Below are 23,919 nucleotides of genomic sequence, written 5' to 3'. Positions count from 1 at the left end.
CCCGCGGCGCAAGGGTGCGGCCGGAGCTCCAGTGGCGCAATCGGTTAGCGCGCGGTACTTATATGGCAGTGCGGGCGGAGCGATGCCGAGGTTGTGAGTTCGATCCTCACCTGGAGCACTCTTTTCTCTCCTTGGTAGTCAGCTCTATACAAATCCGTAATTTTAATAATCGTCCAAAACCTCTACATCACTTAGAAGAATGAACATTTCGATTTTCGAGCCAGAAAGACTCGTGGAGCAGGCGGCGGCCGCCTAGAGAGTTGTGCTGTGGGAAGGTGCTGTTTCCGTCCAGGCCGCCAGGGGGTAGCATCGCTTCTAAGATGCCTGGACGTTCTAGTTGGGTCTGCAAATCTCAGTTTAAGACTTCCGTAGGTGTGTGGACTAGCCCCACTGTGTAGGTACTGCACAGCCTCTTTCTGCGTCTTGCTCAGGCTTGGAGTCCCCTCCCTCCAATTTTATTGCGATACAATTACCGTATCATTATGTTAGGCCAAGGTGCACAACATGATTTGTGTGTATTTTGAGAAATGATTACCACAATGTTAGTATCCATGACCTCACGAAGTTACTAATCTTTTTTCTTATGCGCCTTGAGGTTTTGTTTTTTTTTTAAAGGTTTATTTATTTATACAAGCACTAGGTACAGTCAGAAGCGCGGGAGGGTGAGAGGATTCACCAGAGTGGGGAACAGAACAGGCAGACCGACGAAGTACACTGCTGAGGGGAGCAGCGGGCGCGGCAGGAGAGGTCTGTCGCGCCATTTGGGACCCTTGCCGGGCAGCCAGGGATCAAACTGGAGCTGCAGAGGCTGCTTCGCAGCCCTGCATTCAACCGCTGCGCCACCAGGGGAGGCCCCTTGAGGTTGTTTTTTTTTTTTTTTTAAGCTTAAGCAGGACAGGTTTATTAGTAAAAGAATCTTAAAGACACAAATGGGCAGAAAAAACTGCCTCTGATAAGGACAGATTTGTTAGACAAGAAGCCGGCATAAACCCGGGCAAGATAAGAACTACTGGCTTGAAATTTTTTTTTGGGGGGGGGCGTTGAAATTTTTAACTCTCTTGACCCTCTTCATTTCTGAATCGATCTTTTTTTTTTTTTCTTTCGATTTTTTTTCAAAAACAAATGCCAGATATTCAGTATGTGATGAGCCCTTGTTTAGACAAAGCTCCTACCCCTGGGGATCTGAGTACAAGTTATATGTTACATGGTGGTAAATGTCATGGAAAATGTAGAGCAAGCTAAGGAGGACAGGGGAAGTTGGTGGTGGGCTGTAGGTTGTGTTAACAGTCAGGGACCATCTAACTGAGGAAACATTTGAGCAGAGAACTGAAGGTGAGGGGTGAGTCATGAGGCTACCTGAGGGGGGGTGTGGGGGGGGGTAATTTGTTCCAAGCCTGTGCAGGGGCTGGTGGAGCAGCACAGAAGCTAGAGGACTACAGCTACAATGACCAAGGATGGGATCCAGGCCGTGGAGGACTTTGGCTTTTGCATATCTGACTCAGGTGTGATGACACGTTCCTTTGGGGTGTCCAGTGTGAGAACCAGGAGACAAGGGAGAGGCTAAGTTTCAGGTGGGAGATGATCCCAGACAGGACCAGAAGACTCAGGAGGATGGATTGTAGCTATTTTGAAGGTGATTCAGCTGTTTGGCTTAAGTACGAGCTTGAGAGGGTCAAGGAGACTCCCAGGTGTTTGGCGCTGGTGGTAGGTGCCATTTTAAAAAATAAGTTTTTTTTTTTTAAATAGGCAGACAATCTGTTTTTGCTAAGGGAGGGACCAGAGATGTCTGCTGTTAATTCAGTGTCTGTAAATATTCCTGCAGATTCTCTGACTTTAGTTCCAGTTTCTTTGCGTCTCTGTGTATCTTCCTCAGTCCTCTTCCACTAAGGGGACTCAGCCCTTTCCCATAAGGGGCCAGTTGGCTGGAATTGGCCATCAAAGGTCAGGGCGTGCCCATGGGGAAGGGGACCAGGCAGGAGGCCTGAGGCAAGAATAGACAAGGGGGGCCTCCCCGGTGGCGCAAGGTGTTAAGCACCGCACTGTGAAGCAATCCACAGCCTCTGCAGCACGAGTTCGAGCCCCAGCCGACCAGGGAGCTACCCACATGGCTCCTGTCTCCCGGCTGCTCCCCTCAGCAGTGTACTGCTCCCCACTCTGTCTCTGGTGATTCCCCTTCCCCCCACACCCCTCTGGACCACACCCCACTTCCTGTATGCAGAAATAAATGAATCTTTAAAGAAAAAAACAGGACTGGAGAGGAAGTAGAGAGGGGAGGGACAGGGCTGGGAGAGGGAGCGGAGGGGAGGCAGAGCCCAGGGCATCAGGAGCCAGAGGGCAGGCAGGGGGAGGTGGGCAGGGGAGGACGAGGTGGACTGAAGCCAAGTATAGTGGAGAGGGAGAGGGAGAGGAGTGGTGGCGACGAGAGGGGCTGGAGACGTGGAGGCTGGAAGGGCAGAAAACGGGGCGCGGGAGCGAGACTGGGGGAGGGGAAGCGCGGCGAGGGCGGAACCGCCGGGCGGGGCGGCGCGGGAGGGCTCGGGGAGGAGGAACTGAGGGGGGGAGGGGAGAGGGCCGTTGGGGGGTGGGGGGGCGAAGGAAGAGGGGGAGGCGGGGCGGGGGGCCGGGGCGGGGGCGGGGCGCAGGCACTGACGCGGGGCGGCTTCCGGGCGCGGGGCGCCGAGCTCCCCCCGCCCCAGGGTGGTTCCCGCCGCCTCTTGCCTTGTAAGGTCCGAGGACGCGGCTCCGCGGGGGCCCCGCCCCGGCGCGGCGGCGACCCCACACCCCGGCCCCGCGCCCGGCCCCCCGGCCCGGCCGGAGCTGCCGCCACTCGGCGGGGCCCAGACCCCGAGCTCCCGGGCTCCTCGAGGCCCGCCGGCCAGGACTGCGCACGGCCAAAGTTTTCGGGTCCCGGAAAGCCCGACACCCACGGCCCTCCGCGACTCCCAGGCGTGCCGCGGCCGGGGGCGGAGCACCCCAAGTCGCCGAGAGTTAGCCGAGATTCCGGATCGTTGAGATTCCAGAATCTGGGGCTTTAAAAACTGCCCTCCCCTCCCCGAACCCGAAAGCCCGAGTGCCCCCGACTCCAGCCCAGAGGGCGGGGTGCCGGGACCCCGGGCTTCCGAGGCGCCCCCGCCCCCCCCCGCGGCGCGCCCCCGCCCCCGCGCGCCCGGGCTGGCGCCCCGGCACATTCCGTCCTCCCCGGCCCGCCCCTCCCTCCTCGGCCCCGCGGGGACGGAAACATCCCGGCCCCGCCCGCCCGCCCGCGGGCCGGGTCAAGGAGCCCGGCAGGACGGCAGCGCCCGCGCCCCCCACGCCCCGCGAACTGGCTCTCCCGGTTCCTACCCGGTGACTTCACCTGGCCCCGCCCCCTCAGGTGAACGGCGGGGCCGGTGACGTCACTTCCTGCCAGGTAAGCGCCGTGGGCGGCTCGGCCCTGGAAGATAGCGTCCGACTCCCGAAAAGAAAGAAAAAAAAAGGCCCCACTAATCGCCCCCACTCGTCGCTGCCTCTAGCCGGCGGAAAAGCCAGGATTCCACATTACACGCAGATTTCTTTTATTTAAAAATTTCGAGAGACACAAAAATAAAACTTTAAGATAATATATTAATATATTATTATAGTATACTTATAATAATAATAATTTCGTTTCCAATATTACAAAAAAAGGAAGAAAAATACACGGGAAGCAGACGACCCAATATATATAAATACTATAAAACCTTTCAGAATAAATAAAGTCGTCATAAATAAAGGGCGCAGTGCCTGGGGGCAGGAGGGGGAGAAGGGATTTGGCAACGACGTTTTGGCTACTTGATTTGAGGGAAATCTCAGCACCAGGGTTCCCCCTTGGAAGGCTCCTGTCACCATCAGACACTACAACCTCAGGGGATAGGAAAAATTGGGAGAGGGCGGTGAGGGCCTGTTATTCACAGCACTGGGTAGGGGAGAGGTGGGGAGAAATGGGGGTTCACTGACTCCCTCAAATTTGCTACATTAGACAAAGATCCCAGAAAACACTCCTTCCCCCAACACCATGGACACTGAGCTTGCTTGCACACCAGGGGCCTGCCCCAGTGTGTGGTTAGGAGAGGGTTAATGCAATTTGGAAGGTGCAGCTAGAGGCTACATGAGTACCCCCGCCAGCTCCCCACAGTCCCTGGGGTCCCTGTGGTGCCCACAGCACAAGAGAAATGCACCCCTCCTTGAGATCCAGCTGATCTGTACCCAGCAGGCAGTTGTCACTCAGAAACGGAAATTCGATTGAAGATGGGGAGCCGCCGGGACGGTGCAGGTGGCTGAGGAGGCCCAAAAACCCCAGCCTCAAAGACTGGCGACTCAGACCCCCCCAGGCTGCTGCCGCTACTGGCATATTCGTCGGGATCAGATCCCAGGGAGTGTGCGGAAGGACTCCGAGCCAGGCTACCCAAGGGCCCGGGCCCCCAGACACTGCTGGGGTTGGCCCTTCTGCAGGAGGGGCAACAGGCAGGGGCGGGGTCCCTTCGGGCCACAGGGGTTCCTGGGGCTGCCGAGAAGGCAGAGGGTGAAAGTGGCAGATCCCCAGGTGGTGGAGGTGGGGAACTCGAGGGCGAGAAGGAGCAAGAGGACAAGGAAGGCCCCGCCAGGCCTGCTGGTGGTGGTGAGGTTCGGCGGCCAGAGGGCAGGCCCGAGAAACTGATGCTCTGGCGCAACACATGAGGGTGGCCAGGGACAGCTAGGTCCTCGCTGGGGTTGTGGATGAAATGGCAGCGGGAGCCATAGGGGCAGCCCCCCTGGAGGTAGAACTTGTGGCAGAGCTCTGTCTTGTACTTGGGGTGGCGACTGGCCTGGCGGAGCTCACCTAGGCCGTGGGCAAACTGGCATTTAGCCCCGTAGCGGCAGCGTCCGCTCTCAGAGAAGGTCCGGCATAGCTCAGTCTTGTAGCGGGAGGAGGTGGTGGGGGCTGAAGTAGGCGAGGTGGGAGAGGGCGACAGTTCAGGGCCAGGACGGGGAGCCAGGGGTGCGAAGCCTGGGGGTGGGGGCACCCAACCGCAGCTTCGGCCCTCCACCAGACTGGTGGAGCGGCCGGGCAGACGGGCAGCGACCCCAGCCGGGCTGGAGTCGGATGAGCTGAGGCTCCAGTGGCGCGAGGAGGCCCAGCCTGGGCTGGACTCGGTCTCTCCGTGGTCGGATGGCAGTTCAGGGCTCAGCGACAGAAGGCTCTGTGGGAACAGGGATCGGTTAAGACACCGAAAATGTAGGGTGACGCTCCGCCCCAGCTGCAGGGCACCTAAGAGCTTGCCAGTCCGGTTTGTGGGCTCCTGCCCTGAGCCCCACCCGTCCGCAGAAACCCCTGGGTTTGGAATCACAGGGATCCGGATTTGGAGGTTCTGAGTTTACAGCAACTGAAGCCTGTACCAAGCGAGACCCAGAAATCCCGGGTCCCTTGGCAGGATTAAGAAGGGATCCCCAAGTCAGGGCACAGCACTGTCCTCCAATATTGAGGCTCTGGGCCTCTCCGGATCTGACCCCGTGCCCCGGTCTCTCCAGTTTCACAACTGGAGGGAGGAGAGGGCAAAGTTAACTCAGGAGTCCGTATCTCTTCGATCTTAGACTTCCCAAAGACTCGCGCTGGTCAGGGAGCGAGGAGGAGAAGTTTGCTTCCCATCACCCGAAGACTTACAGCCCCAGAACCTCCTCCGCGCGCAACCGCGCCCTCAGCAACTACTAGGGGTAAACCAGGTGTGGGGCCATTTCCGCCTCCAGAGAGCCCCAGTCTGAGAAAAGTCCTCCAGCCTCCCATCCCCACGGGCCACTCCACCCAATTTGGGGCTGAAAGTCGCGGGCTCCATTTCAAATCCAGGGAGGCGCACTGGGGGGGGGGGGCTCGGACACCCGGACAGAGGGTGCGGCGCTGGGGAGCTCTACTTTGAGGAAGCAGCCAGGGGTCCCGGGCCGGAGTTTGAGGTGCCAGACTAGGAAGTCTGGTGCGGACCTTCGGGGCGCCGGCCGGCGGGGACTCACCTCGTAGATGGCAGCGAGGTCCATGGCGGCGCGGATGGCCGATCGGCTGAGAGACCCGCGGAAAGTGGGAGCGCTGGAATCAGGCTGGGGCCGGTTAGCCGAGCCCATGTTTTTATGAGCGAGGAATAGGGCGGGGCCTTCACGGAGGGGCGGGCGCTTCCCGGACGCGCCGGCGCTGCGCGGATCCCCGAGTGTTTTCGTCTGCCCTGCTGGGGCTGAACCCGGCCCACTGGGGGCTGCGACCGGGCGGGGGGGGGAGGGTGCGGGGAGGGGGTTGTCGGCTCCGTAGGCCGGGCTGGAGACTGAGGCGCGGGGAGGGACCTGGGACGGAGGTGGGGGCAGGGCCCTGGGGGAACTGACCTGACCAGGGCAGAGGCCGAGAGGGCGCGCGCGCGCCAGGGGACAGGGGCGGGAGGGTACCCCGAACGCCCGAGAAACGTAAAGACACTCACACACACACACACACACACACACTCACTCACTCACACACGGTGGACAGAGGAGGGAAGGTAAGAGAGACATAAAAGACGTGATACACACACACTCACGCACACGCACACAGACGGTGGGCAGCGGAGGGAAGGTAAGAGATAAAGACGGAAAAGACGATACAATCCCAGAGAGAGGAATTCAGAGGAAGGAGCTAGAGAGAGGGTCACCTACAGAACCAGAAAGGACGAGGAGAAACAGACAGACACCCGCAGGGGCCAGTTGGAGAGGAGACCACAAGGCCTGGTGGAGAATTGTTTTCTGAGACCTGTTTGGTGGGGTTTTGCCTCCAAACACCCCACACCGCCAGAGCCCTGGCCGGCTCTCCTCACCCCCCAAGGCGGGGCTGTGGTCCTCACGCCCTGGAGAGACTGGACGGGAGGCCTCACGCGCAACTCCCAGGCTGTGGTGGCCTCTCAGGCTCCTGCACACTAACAACGCTCTTCTGCTCCCTTCCTCCGGGCCAGGCTCTGTTCCAGGACTTTACAGACGTTAACTCAAGGAGGTGCCTCTATGCTCGCTTCGCCCACCAGGAAATACAGGCGTAGAGTTCAAGTTCCTCTTCTAGCTCCAGAGAGCAATGGCAGCGGCCTACCAGGCCTTTGACGGTATTGTTTGTCCTCTGAGAAAACTCAGGATGGGGAAGGTGAAGCTCTTTTATTATGGTGGGGAGTTGCCTTGCTGGAAATCTGTTTTGAGATGCGGGGTCATCCCCTAATAGTCTCTCTGGCGATAAGTCTACTTTGGGGGAGCCACTCCCCACGCTGGGGTTGCCCTGGGTGAAACTCTCCAGATCTGGGGGAGACCTGATTATTGAAGAGGGCCTTGGCGAGCCGGTTGCCCTGAGAATACCGGGGTAGACATCGTTGCACTCACGATGATGGAAAGTTCATTCTCGAAGTCAGCGCCTGCCTGTACTGAGGTGGGGAGTTTCTGTCACACACGCCGCCTTGCCTCTTTGGACACAGCCTGGGGGAATCCCTTATGCGGCGCTTTCTGGGGCGGCGGGGCCTTCCCGGCCGGTCCCGTGAGCGGGGCGGTCCGGCACGATCGCAGCCTCCGCTCCCCCGTGAGTCACTCGCAGGGGCGGGGGGAGGGGCGGCTTCCTGGAACCGCGACCACGAGGCCGGCCCGGACGCCCGGGTTCCTCTCCTGTAACCAGGGCTCCTGGCGTGTGTAAACAGAGCCTCGAGGACAAGGGGCAACGGGGAGGTGCCTGGCACCCGTCTCCCGGCCGGGCTCCAAAGTCTCGGGGTGCTGGTGGGACTAAGACTGCGGGAAAACGGGAGGTGGGGGATACCCGGGGGTCCCGGGAGCCCCATGCGGCCGCGGTCCAGGAGGAGGAATTCCAGTCTCGGTTCCTAGGAGACCGGGAGCATTTCCCACCCCTGAGTCAGGCTGATCCCCCCCCCCCCCCACAACTTTCTGCTGAGTCACCCGCCCGACAGCTTGGGCGCTCGGGATTGATTGGGCCGATGCTCAAAGAGGAGGGAGGGGGGTGTCGCGCCCGGAAAGACCGACCACTCACCCCAACACTGAAGGGTGGGAGCCGGGAGCCCGGGCCTCACCCCTCCTTGCTGGAGTCTAGGTCCCCGGGTCCCCCAAGCGGCCTCTTAAGACTCAGGAGACCCGGCCCCTGCTCCCCGCTTTCCGCAGGTCGAGGAGCCCCGGCCCGGGACTCACCTTTACTCTCAGACCCCAGTCTGGGCCCCAGCCCCCTCCTTCCCCCCGGTTTCGGGGTCAGGCCCCCACCCCGCGCCCCAGCCCGGGAGGAAGTTCAGGGCCGAGCTCCTCCCCACTCCCCACGTCGCCAGCGGGAAAATCCGTGGCTCCAGTGGCGGCCGGGAATCCCCTCTGGAATGACGGTGGGGAAGGGGACGCCCGGGTCCCCGCGCGGGGCGCAGGGGGGCAGGTCCTGGGCGGGCAGAAGGTGGGGGCAAGGGGCGGAAACCGAGGGCTAAAAATACGGCGAGCGCTTCCGGCCGAGGGGGAGGGGAGCGGAGAGCAGAGTTTCCAGAAAAACAAGCGGGGACGGGAAACGCGGGGGTGTGAGAGCGCCTGCGAGCGCGCGGGCGGCCGGGGCCCGTGTCCTCGCGGCACGTGCGTCTGGGCCGGGGGTGCGCCGCGGGGCGGGCGGGCGGGCGGGAGCGGGAAGCGCGGGGTCGCGGGGCGTGCGCGCGGCGGGGTTCGCGCTGCTGGTGCCAAAGCGCGTGCCCGGCAGGACGGGGTGCCCGCGGCGGGGCGTGCGGTCGGTGGAGAGGGTGTGGGACCCGAGCGCGGCCGGCTTCCTGTGGGGGCCGTGCGCGCTCCCGGCCCGCCCGCCACGGCTGTCGACGCAGGTGCCAAACCGCCGGAGCCGGGCATGCACTGGACTGTTTACCTCGCCGCCTCTGGGTGTGGGAGTGGATGCCCAACTGTAGCTGTCTTTGAGGTGGCGTTCTCGGGACGTGTGACTTACAGACCTCCCCGTGCGGCTGTGTGGCGCTGGCGGCCGCTGACACCTGGAGTGACCAAGTGTGCGTAATTCTGCAGGGCGCCTGGGGGAGGGCACCTGCGGCCTCTGCTGTGATGAGGGCCCGTGTGGCGTGTGCCCCGCTCCCTGTGTGGATTGTGTTCCCATGTGACTTGTGTCCTTAGGTGGTGGTGGTGTCACTAGAACTGGGGAGGCAGCGCCTGGATGGGGTTCCTTTGTGGTGCCAGTCACAAGGCAGTCAAACTGCTGAACTTTGAGGCCTGACGTCTGCACTCACTGATGGGGAGGCCACTGACACGCCCCCCCCCACCCCCCAGGTCTAGGCCAGCAGGCCTCTGTGGGCAGAGCAGACAGCGCAGACACACGCACTCACACCTGAGAAGCCTTATCTCTCCCTAGCCCAGGCTGCTTTTGATAATGTTGAGCGAGGGCAGGGCTGAGTCAGCCTGTGATGGGCAAAGTCTGCGATGAGGAGAGTGATAGCGGGTTAAGTGGTGGTTAGAGGGTTGTTTGTATGGTCATGTGGGTTGGACTGTTCCTTTAGCCAGCCTCTGGGACCAAGGCTGGGGACACCATGGTCTAGATTAGGGGCAGGTGTGTGTTGTGCCTGTGCTCTGTGGCCTTGGGTGGCTGGGCATCTCATATTAGCCATTCTCAAGTGTGTGGTGGTGCTCCAGGTTGTACAGCCTTCCTTTGGTTGGAATAATCTAGTAAAAACCTTTACCAAGGTGCTCCATGGCCTGCCTCCAGTCCTTTCCACTGCCAGCCTCTTCACTGGGGTCCAGGACTCCACATTGTTCTATAAACCCACTGGCATCTTCCTGCCTCAGGGCCTTTGCACTAGTTAATCCCTCTCCTTCAAGTCTGCTCCCGTATCAGTTTCTCAGTGAAGCCTTCTTGACAACTATCAAGGATTAATTAAAACAAAAACAAAACTAGGCCCTCCCTGGTGGCTCAAGGAGTTAGTAAGCACAGCGCTATGAAGCTATCACAGCCACTGCAGCACGAGTTCGATCCCTGGCCAGGGAGATCCCCACATGGTGCGGCAGACCTCTCCTGTCTCGCCCACTGCTCCCCTCAGCAGTGTATTTCAGTCAATCTGCCTGTTCCGCTCCCTGCTCCGTTTTTGGTGAATCCTCTCACCCCCACCACACACCTTTGGCCTGTACCTCAGATCTTGTATACACATTTTTTTTAATCAAAAAAAATTCTTGCTATTTAACTAATAAATACATGTTAACATATCCTTACAGATGACAATACCCACAAACCACTACCCAACCTAAGCTTTCAAACGTTTTCAATAAAGCAACATAGCTCATGTGAAAATCTTGCATTCATGTTACATTTATTCCTGTGTACTCTTTGAGATAAATCTCTGCTTCTGTTCTCCCGTCTCTGCTTTCTCTCGGCACTTCTTGTCTGATAGATTTTACCAGACTGAGCCGCCTCTCACCAGACTACCAGCCCCACCAGGCAGGGGTCTTTGCTCCACCCTGTGGAGCTGGGCCTGCACCAGGTGTTCGCTGCCTGCAGACACAGAGCCCTGGTGCACAGCTTCTCCCTTGTGGCTGCTGAACTGCACCCGTCACACTCCCCTGCCCACCCACATCCTGCATGTCTCCCTGGGAGCTGTTTTAAGCACTCTGGGTCCCCTATCGTGGGTGATGCGATGCCACGCCACCTGTCGTGTGCTGGCTGCACCCTACGGAAGCTGGGCAGAGATTGGGGAAAGAGGACACTTCTGGTTGTACAAAGATCATGGCATCACATTAGCTGGCAGAACCACTGCTTGCTTTTATCTGGAGATTAGGGAGAGGGACCTTGATTATGACAGTGAGTTCCATGTGTTAACCTGGCTAGGCAAGAGTCCGCATTATTCAAATACTAATCTAGACGCAGTGAGGGAGTTCTGCAGCTGTGTCCGAAGTACAAAATAAGTTGACGTGAGTTAAGGGAGGTGATCCTACAAGTCCTGGGGAATGGGTGGGGGGCAGAGCAGTGGCTTCCCTGAAGAGGCCACCTGTGTGGGGCAGCCTCAGCTGCTGTCAAGAGGGCTGCTGCCCACTCTGGGGTCTGCCTGGTGTGCCTGGTGTTTCAGGGAAGGGCCCGTGCAGACACCTGGTCATTTCCCAGGATTCCAGTGCGGGGACTTGGGCTCTGGGTTGATCTCAAGTCTTCTGGGGTCCAGGAAGGAGGCCTCAGAGCTGACATGGGAACCAGGACACAGAAGGTGTTGGGTGGGGCAGTCCCCCAACTAGGCTGAGTCACTTGAGCCTTTCACACCCCAACAGCTGGGCTTGGGCTGGTAGCTCCGCCCTGCACTTGCCCAGGCCTGAAGGCCATGGTTGAGCTCCCCAAAGCTCAGCTCCAAGCATACTCTCAGGGAAGGGGGGAGTCTGGTGGGGTGCCCCCTCCCCAAAACCTGCTTCCCGGAGCTGGGGCCCAAGCATGCCTGGGTTCTTCCCCAGGACTAATGATTCATCCCTGCTGGGGCCTTTTCACTTCTGTTTTGGGACTAAAAATACAAGGACCCAGGCGTTCAGCTGGGCAAGGCTTCACCACGGATTGCGCAATGCCCTCCGTCTGAGTGCTGACGCAGGCAGCTCCTGGTACGGGTAGGGACCGGAGTTGCTCCCCAATAGGGACCGGAGTTGCTCCCCAATAGGCCATGCAGAGGTCAAGACCTAGACCCCCTACACTTCCCCTTTCCTGGGCCAGAGGCACTGGAGGCTGGGCTGTGGGCCCTGGGAGTGCAGCTCCTTCTGAAAGCCCCCCGGGGTTCTGGCTTCTGGAATCTGATCCCCTGGGGGGACTGGGAAATGGTGAGAGACAGTAAGACCACAGTGCAGACAATGACAGGAGACAGAATGAAGGAGAAACAACACACACATATAAGAACCAGAGCTGCCAGAAAAAGGGTGCCAGGCACAAAGACTGCCCTCAAACTGGGGGATGGCATCCAGCCAAGACTGAGGGCCCATCAGGAGCTCCACACCCAGGTGAGGACAGGGGTGGGGGGGAGGGAAGCCCCTGGACGGAGGTCACCAACCCCAAGAGTCCAGAGTCCAGCCAAGCCTCTCCAGGAGCACTGGGAGCCAGCACCCGCAGGGCCCCAGCCCCGCCCTGTGCTCCCTGCTGGCCTCTGCTGCCCCCTGGCGGTCCCAGCCTCAGAACTCGTACACGAAGAAAAGTCAGAGACAAGGCTGCTTCCAGGCTACTCTTCATTCCCCCCAGACACCCCCCCCCCCACCGCACTCCCCACCCAGCCAGCTCACAGTGTGCCCCCAGGGCCTGTTGGGGGTGCAGGTGTTTTGCCTGTGACCTTGTTGGCGCAGTCCAGAAGGGCCGTGTGAATATCCTTGGCACAGGCAATCTGGGCTTTGATGACCGCCAGGTACTGCGGGTAGGGTAGGCTGTCGGGCTGCACTGCATCCGGCTTGGTGGCCGTGGGCACGAGTGTTGGAGAGTGCTTGGCGCTGTCACAACTCTGTGACAGGCACTCATGTGCCAGGCGCTGTGGACAGACAGGCGAGGTGAGGCATCAGCCTAGCTCCTGAGCCCACCCCACCCAGAGGGCCAGCCTGGCTAGTCACGTTGGCTCTGGACCCCCCAGTGCCAACCACAAGCTCGGTGGCCTCAGGCCCGAGGCTGCTCCTCTCAGAGCCTGTTTCCTCCTTTGGACAATGGCTGTAACGGCCAGCTCTGCCACCTCATTGGCTCAGAAGGGTGTGTGGGACTCAAGCCTGGGCTCTGGAGCACCACTTAAGAGCTGACTAGGGAACACCCGCCTCCACTGTTGTGCTGGTCTAACCCAGGCTCTGCAGCACCAGTCTCTGCTCTGATGGCACCTGCACCAGGTTTGGTTTGGCTTCTCTGACTGCTCCTTCCAGGTATTTCTTATCCTACCCAAATCATTTTTTTTTTTTTTTTTAAAAAATACACTCAGTTTCTTTTTTTTTTTTTTTTACAGAGGCATTTTTTTTATTTATTTATTTGTTTGTTCGTTCGTTTTGTTTATACATGCACTGGGTACAGTCAGAAGCGCGGGAGGGTGAGAGAATTCACCAGAGCCAGAGCAGGGAGCAGAGCAGGCAGAAGGACCGAAGTACACTGCTGAGGGGAGCAGCGGGCGGCAGGAGAGGTCTGCACGCCATGTGGGACCCTCCTCCGGTGGCCGGGGAGCAGCCGGGGATCGAACTGGCACTGCAGAGGCTGCGGGCAGCTTCGCAACCCAGCGCTCAACCGCTGCGCCTCCGGGGAGGCCCACCAAATCATTTTTTTTTAAGTTTTTTTATTTTATTTATTTATGCATACAAGAGCTGGGATACAGGCCAGAGATGCAGGGGGATGGTGATGTTGAGAGGATTCAGCAAAGACAGAGTGGAGAGCAGAACAGGTGGCTTGACTGAAGTACACTGCTGAGGGGAGCAGTGGGCAAGTCAGGAGAAGGTCTGCTGCGCCATGTGGGTCAGCTCCCTGGTGGAGATTGATCCCTAGCCACAGTGGCTGCCGACAGCTTCAGAGTGCTGAGACTCAACCACTTGTGCCACCAGGGAGGCCCCCCTATCCAAGTGTTACAGATCGCAATTTCCAGATCCCATCTCTTCCCCTCAGTCTGGAGCCCTGTCAGGCTCAGTTCCCACCCCCACAGAGATGACACCACATCTGTGTCCCCTGGAAATTTCCAAACTCTCATATTTTCCTCTCCTCCCTCCCTCTTGGTCCCTGTATCAGGAACAGCCAGACCATCCCAACTAGAGCCTGGGGCTTTACTTTGGAGCTGCCTCCCACAGCCTTCAGTTCCATGGCCTGGACACAAAGCCTCTTAGGACCTCTCCCATCTGTACTTCCCCATTCCCTCAGCCTTGTGCTGGTGCAGCTCAGTCTACCTAAATCCCGCCATGGCTGCTCTGTGGGCTCCCAGCCTCCAGCTCCAGCCCTCCAATCCATCCCTCATTTGGTAGCCAGAGGCCTAGTCCTAATAAAGCAAATGGCCCAATATTCTTCCCTCTTGGAAACCCTCTGTGGCTCCCTGGTACCCTTAGGGCTATATTCAAAATCCAGCAAGTGGGGCCTCCCTGGTGGCGCAAGGGGTTAAGACGCAGCACTATGAAGCTATCCACAGCCACTGCAGCACGAGTTCGATCCCTGGCTGGCCAGGATGATACCCACATGGCGCAGCAGACCTCTCCTGTCTCCCCGCTGCTTCCCTCAGCAGTGGATTTTAGTACATCTGCCTATTCTGCTCCCCATTCTGTCTCTGGTAAATCCTCTCACACACTACCCCCACCACCCGGCCTGTCATCTCTGGCCTGCATCCCAACTCTTATATACATAAATAAATAAATCTTTAAAAAAAAAAAAAAAAGACAGAGAAGAAAATCCAGCAAGCCCCAAAGCCTACTATACCTCAACCAGAATAACTTTGTGATGTTCCTAAAAGGAGCTTTAAGCAGAAGCTGCTGTTTCTGGTTGCAATGCCTTTCTACCACCACAAGGCTTCTCAAACACTAACTTGTCCTTCAAGTCCCAGTCCAAAATAACAATGAGCATAGTACAGGAAACATTCGTCATGTGCCTAGTACGGTGCTAAGTTCCTTATTTTCATGATCTTGCTCAGTCTTTTCTGCAAATTCATTTTCCGAAGGAGGACCCCATGGCTCACACACAGAGGCTGGTGGTGTGTCTGATGCCCGAGGCTGGACAAATCCTGCCCGCTTCCATTTTTGTTCCAGCCTCAGCTCAGACGTGCTCTTCATCAGTAGCTTCCAAAGCCAACCTTTACTTAGCCATCCCCCTACTAGGCAGCGTCAGGTGGCTGCTCTGGGTTTCCACAGTCCCCCGATTTTCCCTTGCTTTATTCTTGTGCACCCTTCCTGCGTTTCTCCCATCACAGCCCTGAACTCTGTAGCCAGGGCTTCTCCCATCTCAGCCCTAACTACCGAGGTCTATCTATCACTGTATGGAAATACATGTCACCCACCGAACAGGAAGTTCTGTGAAGGTAAGGATTGGGGTAACAGTGAAACACAAATCTGATCCACAGGAGATGCCCCCATTAGTGGGTGTTCACTGACTGAAACAGGGCTCCTGAAGATCCCAGGGACAGAGTCAGGGTTATGGTCATCCAGGCTAGAAGGCCCCTTACCAGACAAAGCTCCAGTTGGTCACAAAGTGCATAGAACTCCTCCAGACATTTGTCAAAGCGCTGTATGGGTCCGTCGCTGCTCTTTCTATATCCCGGGAGAAAAAGGTGACTGGGAAACGGATCTCCAATCTCTGGGACATCAGTGGCCACCCAAACAAGTATCCATCAGGCACCAGATATAAGCTTAGGAGAACATGAGGCAGGGCCTGGGTGACAGTTAGTAGTAGAAGGGGCAAAAGAACAAGGCTGAGTGCCAGGGAGCCAGGCTTGAAAACAGGAGGAAAGGGTGGGTGGGCGAGGCATGGGGGAGGAGTTTCTCAGATTGGGATGGAGTGGGGAGGCCATCCCAGGCCGAGGGGACTACACTCACTGTCCGTTGTCAATGTTAGTGTTCTGAACCAAGTTCTGTGCTGCAACCTTCATCAAGGTCTAGTTGGCAGAAAAAAATGACAAAGAAAATGCAGAAATATACGGAGACTCCTTTGGTAGCTCTGCATTCTCCCTCAAGATCCATCCAACCTCAGAGTCTTCACTTGGCCCCTCTGCCCTCGTCACTCCCGAGTAACGTTCCTTCTATTCCCATAATCATCACCACCCATATTTCCCCAGACGCCCGCTCTCACCTAAGGTTCCCACCAATAACCGTCCGAACACGCCCTCACCCACCAACCACAGACAGAATCTCTGTACAGGACGGTCTTTTCCTCAAGTTTTAACGACCAGAGCCTGGTTTCTCCTTCCAACTCCCTCTCACTCGAATTCCGGCCAACCCTCTGGCTCAACATCCCGCTGATCCCACCTCACACTGTCCATTCGCAGAACTTCGCTTTCGCCTCACGAAAAGGACCAAGTCTCACCCCTCTTCCTTGCCTGACACACATTCTGCTCTCTCCCTGACTAAGCAGCCCTTCCCCTCCACCCGCGCCCCCTTGGAGTCAGAGAACCAGACCCCGCTTGCTTCTCGCAGATCCCCGCCAATCACCTGTAGACTCTCCTTCAGCTGAGGGATGAGCATTTTGTAGCGCTGCACGGGATCGAAGTCCTGTTGCTGTTGCTGCAAAAGTCCGCTCTGGCCAGGCCCCACCAGTTGTGCCGGCGGTTGCGGCTGCTGCTGGGGACCGGGGCCACCAGCCGAACCCGGACCCGACACACCAGCTGCAGACGCCGCCGCTGAAGCCTGCTGCTGGGACGCAGCCATCGCCCTCGCCTAGCGCGCCGGAAGTGCGTCACAACTGCGTCCCTCCGTTGTTTAGTGCCCTCCGCTCTAGGGCCCTGTTTGCTAGTTAGCTCCGCCTCCCGGGCGATTCAACCAATGGGAGGAAAGAAGGCGTTTCACCTCCTTCGCTGGACTCCCAGCCGACGTCCCGCCTGAGATACCGACCCACCAATCACAAGAGTCCCTTGTTCCCTCGCCCCGCCCTCTACCCATCAACCCGCCAATACGAATGTGGGTCTGGTCCGGACTATATTTCCCCGAAGGCCTTGCGGCCTGAGGCGACTGGTCGGGTCCTCCGCGTCTTGGCGGCAGTTGGTGGAGCCGGGGCTGCGAGTCCGTCCTCGGAGCTGCCTGCGTGTTTACCTGCGTGTCGCCGGAGCGCTCACTGGCCCACCTCTTCCTGACCCGAAACCCGCCTCGGATCGGGCGTCCGCCGGAATCGGCACGCCCCTTCGCGTCTCGGCCCGGCCCCGGTCAGGGCTCCCGTCGCCATGGCGCCCACCATCCAGACCCAGGCCCAGCGGGAGGATGGCCACAGGTACGCCGCGCGCTTGCCCGGACGGCTTGCTTCTCAGTCCGCTTAGGTTTAGGCGAGGCGGGGGCTTGGGCGCGGCGTCCGCGTACGACGTCATCAGTCCCCTCCAGGTCTGCTGGTGACGTGAAACCCTCGCCGCGAGCGTCGTGACGTCACGGAGCGAGCCCCTTTGACCAAGGGGGCGAGTCCTTCAGGGACGGTGTCGCTCCCTCCTCCCCTATAACGTCAGGGAGTAAACTCTTGGAGAGCGCCCTGAAGGGACTGAGTGCTCATTCCTGCGGTCAGGCGCTTGGAGACCCCCTTTTCCAAAATCATTTGGGCGCGTGGCTCACCTCATGCACCTGAGGCAGCCTCCTTAAAAGGCATCCGCCTCGCCGTTAGGAAGAGCCCCGCTGCCGGCAATACCCCCGCTGTTAAGACCCTCGTGCACTCCTGCCCAAAGCGATGAGCGCCTGTCACCCCCTCCTTTCTTTTAAACACTTGGAGAAACCCCTTCCACCCGGCTTTCCGTCCCGTCTATCAACGTGTCTCTCTCAACAGGCCCAATTCCCACCGGACTCTACCCGAGAGGTGAGCCCCATTGTGCTTTCCCAGGAGGGGGTCACTGGGGGCTGGGAGCAGACGTGGGGCGGCCAGGGCCAGGTTTTGAGCCCCTGTGTTCCCAGGTCTGGAGTGGTCTGCCGAGTCAAGTACTGCAATAGCCTCCCCGACATTCCTTTTGACCCCAAGTTCATCACCTACCCCTTCGACCAGAACAGGTGAGGCTGAGATCCCCGGTGGGGAAACAGCTCGGCAAGGGCTGCTTGTCTGGTGGTGGGCCCTCACCTCAAAGTCTAGAATGGTACCTAGCATGCAGTAGCGGGTACCCAAAAATGCCAACGGGGCAAGCAGTGTTCCAGCCTCTTACTAGGGAGCCAGCTGTCCGACTCCAGCCTGGGGCCGCTTCATTCTGGGTTCCTCCCTGGAACAGCTTAGCTTCTGGGAAGCAGGGACGTGAGGGGTAAGTCTGGAGTCAGGAAACCATTTGGATGTTTCTCCACCCAGATTCGTCCAGTACAAAGCGACTTCCTTGGAGAAACAGCATAAACATGACCTCTTGACTGAGCCAGACCTGGGGGTCACCATTGACCTCATCAACCCCGACACCTACCGCATCGACCCCAACGGTGTGTGGGGAGGCAGGGAGGGCCTGCTCTGGTGAGCAGAGGCCGGGCCTGGGCCTCCTTCATGGTCCTCCTGCTCTCCCCTAGTACTCCTAGATCCAGCTGATGAGAAGCTTTTAGAAGAGGAGATTCAGGCTCCCACCAGCTCCAAGAGGTGAGAAGGTGCTGAGAGGGAGCTGGCTCCGACGGGATCTGTACGCAGGAGGGAAGGGGGTCCTGAGGCGCCTGATCTTCCCACTCCAGATCCCAGCAGCACGCGAAGGTGGTGCCGTGGATGCGGAAGACAGAGTACATCTCCACCGAGTTCAATCGTTACGGCATCTCCAACGAGAAGCCTGAGGTCAAGTAGGTTGTGGTGGGTAGGGAGGGAAGGGAGATTTTGGGTGTGTCCAGTGTCCCTAAGGGTTGTCCTCTTCACGCCCTAGGATTGGGGTTTCCGTGAAGCAGCAGTTCACCGAGGAAGAAATATACAAAGATAGGGATAGCCAGATCACAGCCATTGAGAAGACTTTTGAGGATGCCCAAAAATCGGTAATTGAGGGAGCGGTCCTGGGGCAGGCCTAGGTGGGGCTGACCTCTCGGTCCTCCTCACTGTGTTTGCCCCCCACCCCCAGATCTCCCAGCATTACAGCAAGCCTCGCGTGACACCGGTGGAGGTCATGCCTGTCTTCCCAGACTTTAAGGTCAGATCCAGGGCAGCAGGCAGAGGGGGAGAGCTGGGATTACCTGTCCCGGCCTAATCCCTTTGCCCTCCATCCCCCTAGATGTGGATCAACCCGTGCGCTCAGGTCATCTTTGATTCAGACCCAGCCCCCAAGGACACGAGTGGTGCAGCTGCACTGGAGATGATGTCTCAGGCCATGATCAGGTCAGTGGTCCGGCCGCTGGCCTTGGCCTGCTCCTCGCTGGCCATCTGTCCTCACTCTTCTTTGTCCCTCTTTTTCCCCTACCAGGGGCATGATGGATGAGGAAGGGAACCAATTTGTGGCCTACTTCCTGCCTGTGGAAGAGACCCTGAAGAAACGAAAGCGGGATCAGGAAGAAGAGATGGACTATGCACCAGATGACGTGTGCGTGGGGGAGATTGTGGTGTGTCTCCTCTTCTCCCTCACAGGGGAGAACTGGGGTGACCCTGTGACCCCTTCGCCCTCAGGTACGACTACAAGATTGCTCGGGAGTACAACTGGAACGTGAAGAACAAGGCCAGCAAGGGCTATGAGGAAAACTACTTCTTCATCTTCCGAGAGGGTGACGGCGTATACTACAACGAGCTGGAGACCAGGTACTCGGCACTCTGCTGGCTCGGGCCTGTGCTTCAGGGTCCACACCCTGGGGTATGCGAGAGCCACCTCAGCCGTCACGCGCCCCTGCGGATCTTCACATGCATTTACAAGCAAGAGCAGCACCTGGTTCTAACACCTGAACCCAGAAAGACCAACTCGCGGTGACAGCTAGGATTTTGAGTAGGGCAGATTTCCGCAGATGCTAGGGGACCGCACGTGAAAGTAAACACAGGCGTAACACATAAAACTAGCGTGTTTTAAATGAACCTCTGGATACTCAAGTATAGGAATGGGGACAAACCCCCCCCCCCCAATTCTTAACCCATGGCTTCAGGTTTACTCTCATGCTGGCCTTTGGTGTAAGACTTGGGAGAAAATGTGACACTGAATTTCTATTTAAAGCAGAGATCACAAATTTGTATTCCATAAGCCAGCAGGAAATGAGAGGCAGCAGTGGGCCAGTAGAACTGGGGTCACCTGTATGTAGCTCCTGGCAATCCCCCAAGAGGCACCATGATGGCTACAAAGGACTCCATCCCATCTTTGCTTTGCTGGGGTCGGCAAAATAGCCCAGCGTGGCCATAGTCCTAATTTTCAAAAGGCACAAGCTTAAAAACCTGGGTTATCTAAGAGCTGCTAACTAATCTACATTGAAACAGGGGCGTGTATTACATAGAGCGCGACCCATCGAGTATCTTAAGAGCTGTCATCCTTCCCCTCCCCCTCAACTTTGACTCTAGTCTCCCTTATTCCATCTCATCTGGTCTGTTCAGGGGTAAGCACTGACGGGGAGTAAGAACCAAGTCAGATCAGATCCTTCACTGCGCAGGGGGGTGAAGGTGGGGGATGAGACCCTTTAAACTGCATCTTCCACAACCCTCCCTTCCCAACTTACAGGGTCCGCCTGAGTAAGCGCCGGGCCAAGGCTGGGGTTCAGTCCGGTACCAACGCCCTGCTTGTGGTCAAACATAGGGACATGAACGAGAAGGAATTAGAAGCCCAGGTAACAAGCACCTCTGGCCCCGCGTGACCACGGAAGGGTGGTGGTGAGGGTGAGGGTGAGGGCGAGGGGAGGGCCGAAAACCCAACAGAACCACCCCCTCCCACCGGCCCTGCTGTTAACAGGAGGCACGAAAGGCCCAGCTGGAGAACCACGAACCCGAGGAAGAGGAGGAAGAGGAGATGGAGACAGAAGAGAAAGAAGCCGGGGGCTCAGGTATAGTGGGGCAGGCTGAACCCTAGGAACCTTGAGGGGGGGGTGGGAACTGGGCCTCACTTCTCCCCCCGTCCGCACAGATGAGGAGCGAGAGAAGGGCAGCAGCAGCGAGAAGGAAGGCAGCGAGGACGAGCGCTCGGGCAGCGAGAGCGAACGGGAGGAGGGCGACCGGGAGGAGGCCAGTGACAAGAGCGGCAGCGGCGAGGACGAGAGCAGCGAAGACGAGGCGCGCGCCGCGCGGGACAAGGAGGAGATCTTCGGCAGCGACGCGGATTCGGAGGACGACGCAGATTCCGAAGAGGAGGACAGAGGACAGGCCCGCGGCAGCGACAACGACTCGGACAGCGGCAGCGATGGGGGTGGCCGGCGCAGCCGCAGCGCCAGCCCCCTCCCCAGCGGCAGCGAGCACTCGGCCCAGGAGGACGGCAGTGAGGCGGCAGCCTCCGACTCCAGCGAGGCGGACAGCGACAGTGACTGAGGCCCGGGCCTTCCGGGCCGGTGCAGACGCCGTGCGCAGGAGGGCACTTTCTCCATGGTCCGTTTTCAAGTCATTTGTTCATTTCCCTTCCCTCCTCCAAACCTTTGCTGTTAATAAAGCCACGTCCCGTTTACCCTGCTCCCAGCCCACAGCCTGGTTCTGTGTACGTTTCCCCACGCTCCCCGCGCCGCCCCAAAGGCCCCAGCTTCAGGTGTAGACGCAAAGGCCAGAGGCCAGGCCACAGGGTTTCTGTGAAATGTAGCGTAACAAAGGTCAGAATCTCCCGTTTTGTTTTGATTTTTTTTTTTTCCAAAATAAGCCCAGACCATTAAACAAGTGTAACTCCAACAAATGTCTTCTCAACAGCAAAAAAAAACTGTACAGTTACTCAAAGCTGATTCTGCCAGTGGGGCTGGGACTAGGACGGGTGAAATCATCGTGGGGACACCAGGGGCTGGAGGGGGTCAGGGAGGGTTCCTGCCCATCAGAGTGGGGCCGCCTGCGTCCAGCACACTCTGTTGTCAGGTGGGGGGAGGGGGCAGCTCTTGCCTCCCATGTGTGTTGGGGGGTGTCCCTCACCACCTCCCAGTGCCAGGCAGGGCCGGTGTACCCCGATGGGTAGTGAACAAGATGGGACCGGCTGGGAAGAGGTGAGGGTCCCATAAAAGGGACACCCTGGCTGATTCCAAAGAAGGTGGCCCCTGTCCATCCCACTTCCCGGGGCTTGTGGGAGGAGAACTAGAGAAGCCCTGGGAGCTTGAGGGGAATGAGCAAAGGCACAGAAACATGGAGGGGCCGGGGCAGGGAACTTGCATAGGTTGATGAGTGTGCAAGAGGTACATAAATAAACCTGACACCCCACCCAGCCCGGCACTGGGCGAGGAGGTGGGGACCCGCGGCAGGTCCCCAGGGCCACCTCACCCCCTGGTTTCCTCCCCCTCCCCGGGCTCAGCTGAGGGAGGTCCAGACCAGGAGGAAAGAGGCAAGAAGGTCTGGGGAATGGGGTGAGAGTGCGAGGAGGGCGGTGGTCTTAAATTCTTTTTTTTTGGTTTTTTTCTTTTTTCCCAACAATTTGTATTTTTAATAACATACACAATGGTTACCAGCCATATTCATAACAAAAGTTATTCATAAAATGTATCTAAAAATAACATTTTTTTCCTTTCTGTGTGAAAAGCTTGAGAATGTCGGGGGTGGGGGTTGAGGGGGAAGAGGGGTTGGAATAGGGTCCCAGCTTCCCTACACCCGAGCCCCCAAATCCCCTCCTTCCACCTGACCCAGCACAACCCCCCTTAGCAGGAACAGGGACCAGAGGGTGTATGACTCTAGCACTGAGACAAATCTCTGGGTTATGATAATAGTGTTTGTTCCATGTTAAGTGAGGTCATGACAGAATGGGGGAAAGGTTCAAAGAAAAGGGGTGTGGGGAAAGAAACCAAAAACCAAACAATCCCCTTTCCCTATTCCTTACCCCCAAGTCTTTTCAGCAACCAGACCTGGGAGTGGAGAAAGGTGTGTGTTGGTGGGGGAAGGGGACGTTAAGGCAACAGACTTCCTGACCTCACTGGCTACCCTGACTCCCCACTTTCCACCCCGGAAGCCAGGGCTGGGGGGAAGTTGGGCAGGGCTAGGGGGTTCTGGAGGAGGGGGCTCTGCCCTCTCCTCTTGTAAAATTCAGGCTCCCCCAGCCACTTTCTTGGCTCAGAGAGAGGCCTGGGGATTCTAAAAATGAGAGGGAATGATCAGAGAAAACCGTTAAGAACTATATAAATATGTATCTTAAATAGGCCTACGAAATTAATTGTCGAGAACCTCCAATAACCAGGGCAAAAGGAGGTGAGTGACCAGAGGGTGGCTCCTGTCCTCAGGGAGTGATGGGAACGGGGAAGGGGGGGGGGCGTGGGGGGGTGAGACAGCACCTCCTCTCCTCATCTGCCTTTTTCTCCTCGGCGCCTCAAATAACATTCAGGAGAGCAGGTTATCTACGCTTATTCTCTCCCCAAATGTCAGATGGTTCTGAGCAGGCCCCGCAAGATAGTGGGTCAGTGAGTCTCTGGGGGAGGCTGCTCCCTTGGGAGGGGCAGGTGACCGGCGGGCTGGAGGCGGCGGGAGCGGGATGGGGTCAGGTGGGGGACGAGGAAGAGGAGAGGAGGGAGCAGCAGGCTGGCCGGTCCCTGCCCCGTTTATCCTGACTGCCCTCTACTGCCCGGGGCCTCAGCAGAGATCCCTCGACGGGCCTGGGAGTGAGCAAGGCGTGTGCCAATGTGAAACAAAAGTTAAAAGGGTGAGAGAGTAGAAAAATATTAGAATGTATAGCTGAGCCAGCCCACCCTCTCGCTGTCGCGGAGAAGCCCGTTGGGGGTTGGCTCCCGCCCGCCGCCCGGGGGAGCCTATGGGTGCGCTGGGCTGTGGGTCCCGTCAGATGGTGGAGGTTTTGTCTGTCCCATCTGTGGTAAGAAAGGGAGGAAGGGAGGAAGATCAGGAGCTGGCGGGAGGCCTGAGACAAGGAGCTCAGGGAGCCTGTCATCCCAGTCAGGCCCTCCCTGGAGTCCGGCCTCCCCTGGGGACCCCTCAGGATGACTCTGAGTTGCTCAGTTCAGAGGTGGAGACGCTGCTGGGTCAGGGAAAGAGGAAATGCTCACCACCCAAGGCGTGTTCTGTCATGCTCAGACACAGAGACTCCAGAGTGGGATTGATCTCCAGGTCAGGCCCAGGGACCGGGCAGTCTGGGTGAGAGAGAACACAGGTGGTGAGGACTGGACTGGGGTAGGAAGTTGAGCCAGGAAGACAAAAGGCCAGACGGGCTGGCATGAGAAAGGCTGACACAGATGAGAGGGAGGGGGAGAGAGCACCTGAGAGATGCGCACACTGCGATGGGAGGGCTGAGGGCTGAGATGCAGAGACGGCCTGGGTGT

General features: G+C 58.2%; 4 protein-coding genes and 1 non-coding gene across 9 annotated transcripts in view; 2 read left to right on the top strand and 3 right to left on the bottom strand.

Annotated features, from left to right (window-relative positions):
* The first annotated feature begins 25 nt into the window (after nucleotides 1-25).
* TRNAI-UAU (transfer RNA isoleucine (anticodon UAU)) lies at nucleotides 26-118 on the top strand. Its single transcript is given in 2 exon segments — nucleotides 26-63; nucleotides 83-118. It is a non-coding gene; the product is annotated as a tRNA-Ile (tRNA).
* Nucleotides 119-3,546: 3,428 nt separating this feature from the next.
* On the bottom strand, nucleotides 3,547-6,117 carry ZFP36 (ZFP36 ring finger protein). The gene is made up of 2 exons (XM_037516537.2): nucleotides 6,001-6,117; nucleotides 3,547-5,198 (listed from the first exon to the last, which is right to left on the bottom strand). The coding sequence occupies exons 1-2, from the start codon at nucleotides 6,106-6,108 to the stop codon at nucleotides 4,239-4,241; spliced, it is 1,068 nt and encodes a 355-aa protein (XP_037372434.1). The 5' UTR covers nucleotides 6,109-6,117; the 3' UTR covers nucleotides 3,547-4,238.
* Nucleotides 6,118-12,220: 6,103 nt separating this feature from the next.
* On the bottom strand, nucleotides 12,221-16,688 carry MED29 (mediator complex subunit 29). Its single transcript, XM_037516535.2, has 4 exons — nucleotides 16,096-16,688; nucleotides 15,484-15,542; nucleotides 15,114-15,198; nucleotides 12,221-12,479 (listed from the first exon to the last, which is right to left on the bottom strand). The coding sequence occupies exons 1-4, from the start codon at nucleotides 16,309-16,311 to the stop codon at nucleotides 12,237-12,239; spliced, it is 603 nt and encodes a 200-aa protein (XP_037372432.1). The 5' UTR covers nucleotides 16,312-16,688; the 3' UTR covers nucleotides 12,221-12,236.
* On the top strand, nucleotides 16,608-21,126 carry PAF1 (PAF1 homolog, Paf1/RNA polymerase II complex component). The gene is made up of 14 exons (XM_037516534.1): nucleotides 16,608-16,867; nucleotides 17,405-17,434; nucleotides 17,530-17,622; nucleotides 17,909-18,030; nucleotides 18,115-18,181; nucleotides 18,271-18,372; nucleotides 18,453-18,558; nucleotides 18,642-18,710; nucleotides 18,792-18,895; nucleotides 18,981-19,097; nucleotides 19,181-19,309; nucleotides 20,208-20,313; nucleotides 20,436-20,526; nucleotides 20,607-21,126. The coding sequence occupies exons 1-14, from the start codon at nucleotides 16,821-16,823 to the stop codon at nucleotides 21,002-21,004; spliced, it is 1,581 nt and encodes a 526-aa protein (XP_037372431.1). The 5' UTR covers nucleotides 16,608-16,820; the 3' UTR covers nucleotides 21,005-21,126.
* A 935-nt stretch (nucleotides 21,127-22,061) lies between these two features.
* SAMD4B (sterile alpha motif domain containing 4B) overlaps nucleotides 22,062-23,919 on the bottom strand; it is a 44,966-nt gene continuing 43,108 nt past the window's right edge. For 3 of the 5 annotated variants that reach the window (XM_054697169.1, XM_037516532.2, XM_054697167.1), the window contains exons 12-13: nucleotides 23,647-23,730; nucleotides 22,062-23,451 (exon numbers count right to left, since the gene is read on the bottom strand). In XM_054697169.1, coding sequence (XP_054553144.1) covers nucleotides 23,423-23,451; nucleotides 23,647-23,730 — 113 coding nt within the window. In that variant the 3' untranslated portion in view covers nucleotides 22,062-23,422. The remainder of the gene's footprint in view (nucleotides 23,452-23,646; nucleotides 23,731-23,919) is intronic. The other 2 variants (XM_037516533.2, XM_054697168.1) reach the window with 1 other exon arrangement.

Source organism: Talpa occidentalis, unplaced genomic scaffold (assembly GCF_014898055.3).
Source record: "Talpa occidentalis isolate TD23 unplaced genomic scaffold, MPIMG_talOcc4v2.1 talOcc4.17, whole genome shotgun sequence".
Classification (NCBI taxonomy): Eukaryota; Metazoa; Chordata; class Mammalia; order Eulipotyphla; family Talpidae; genus Talpa; species Talpa occidentalis.
The sequence above is the reverse complement of the archived record's forward strand: the minus strand, read 5'-3'. Positions and strand labels throughout refer to the sequence as shown.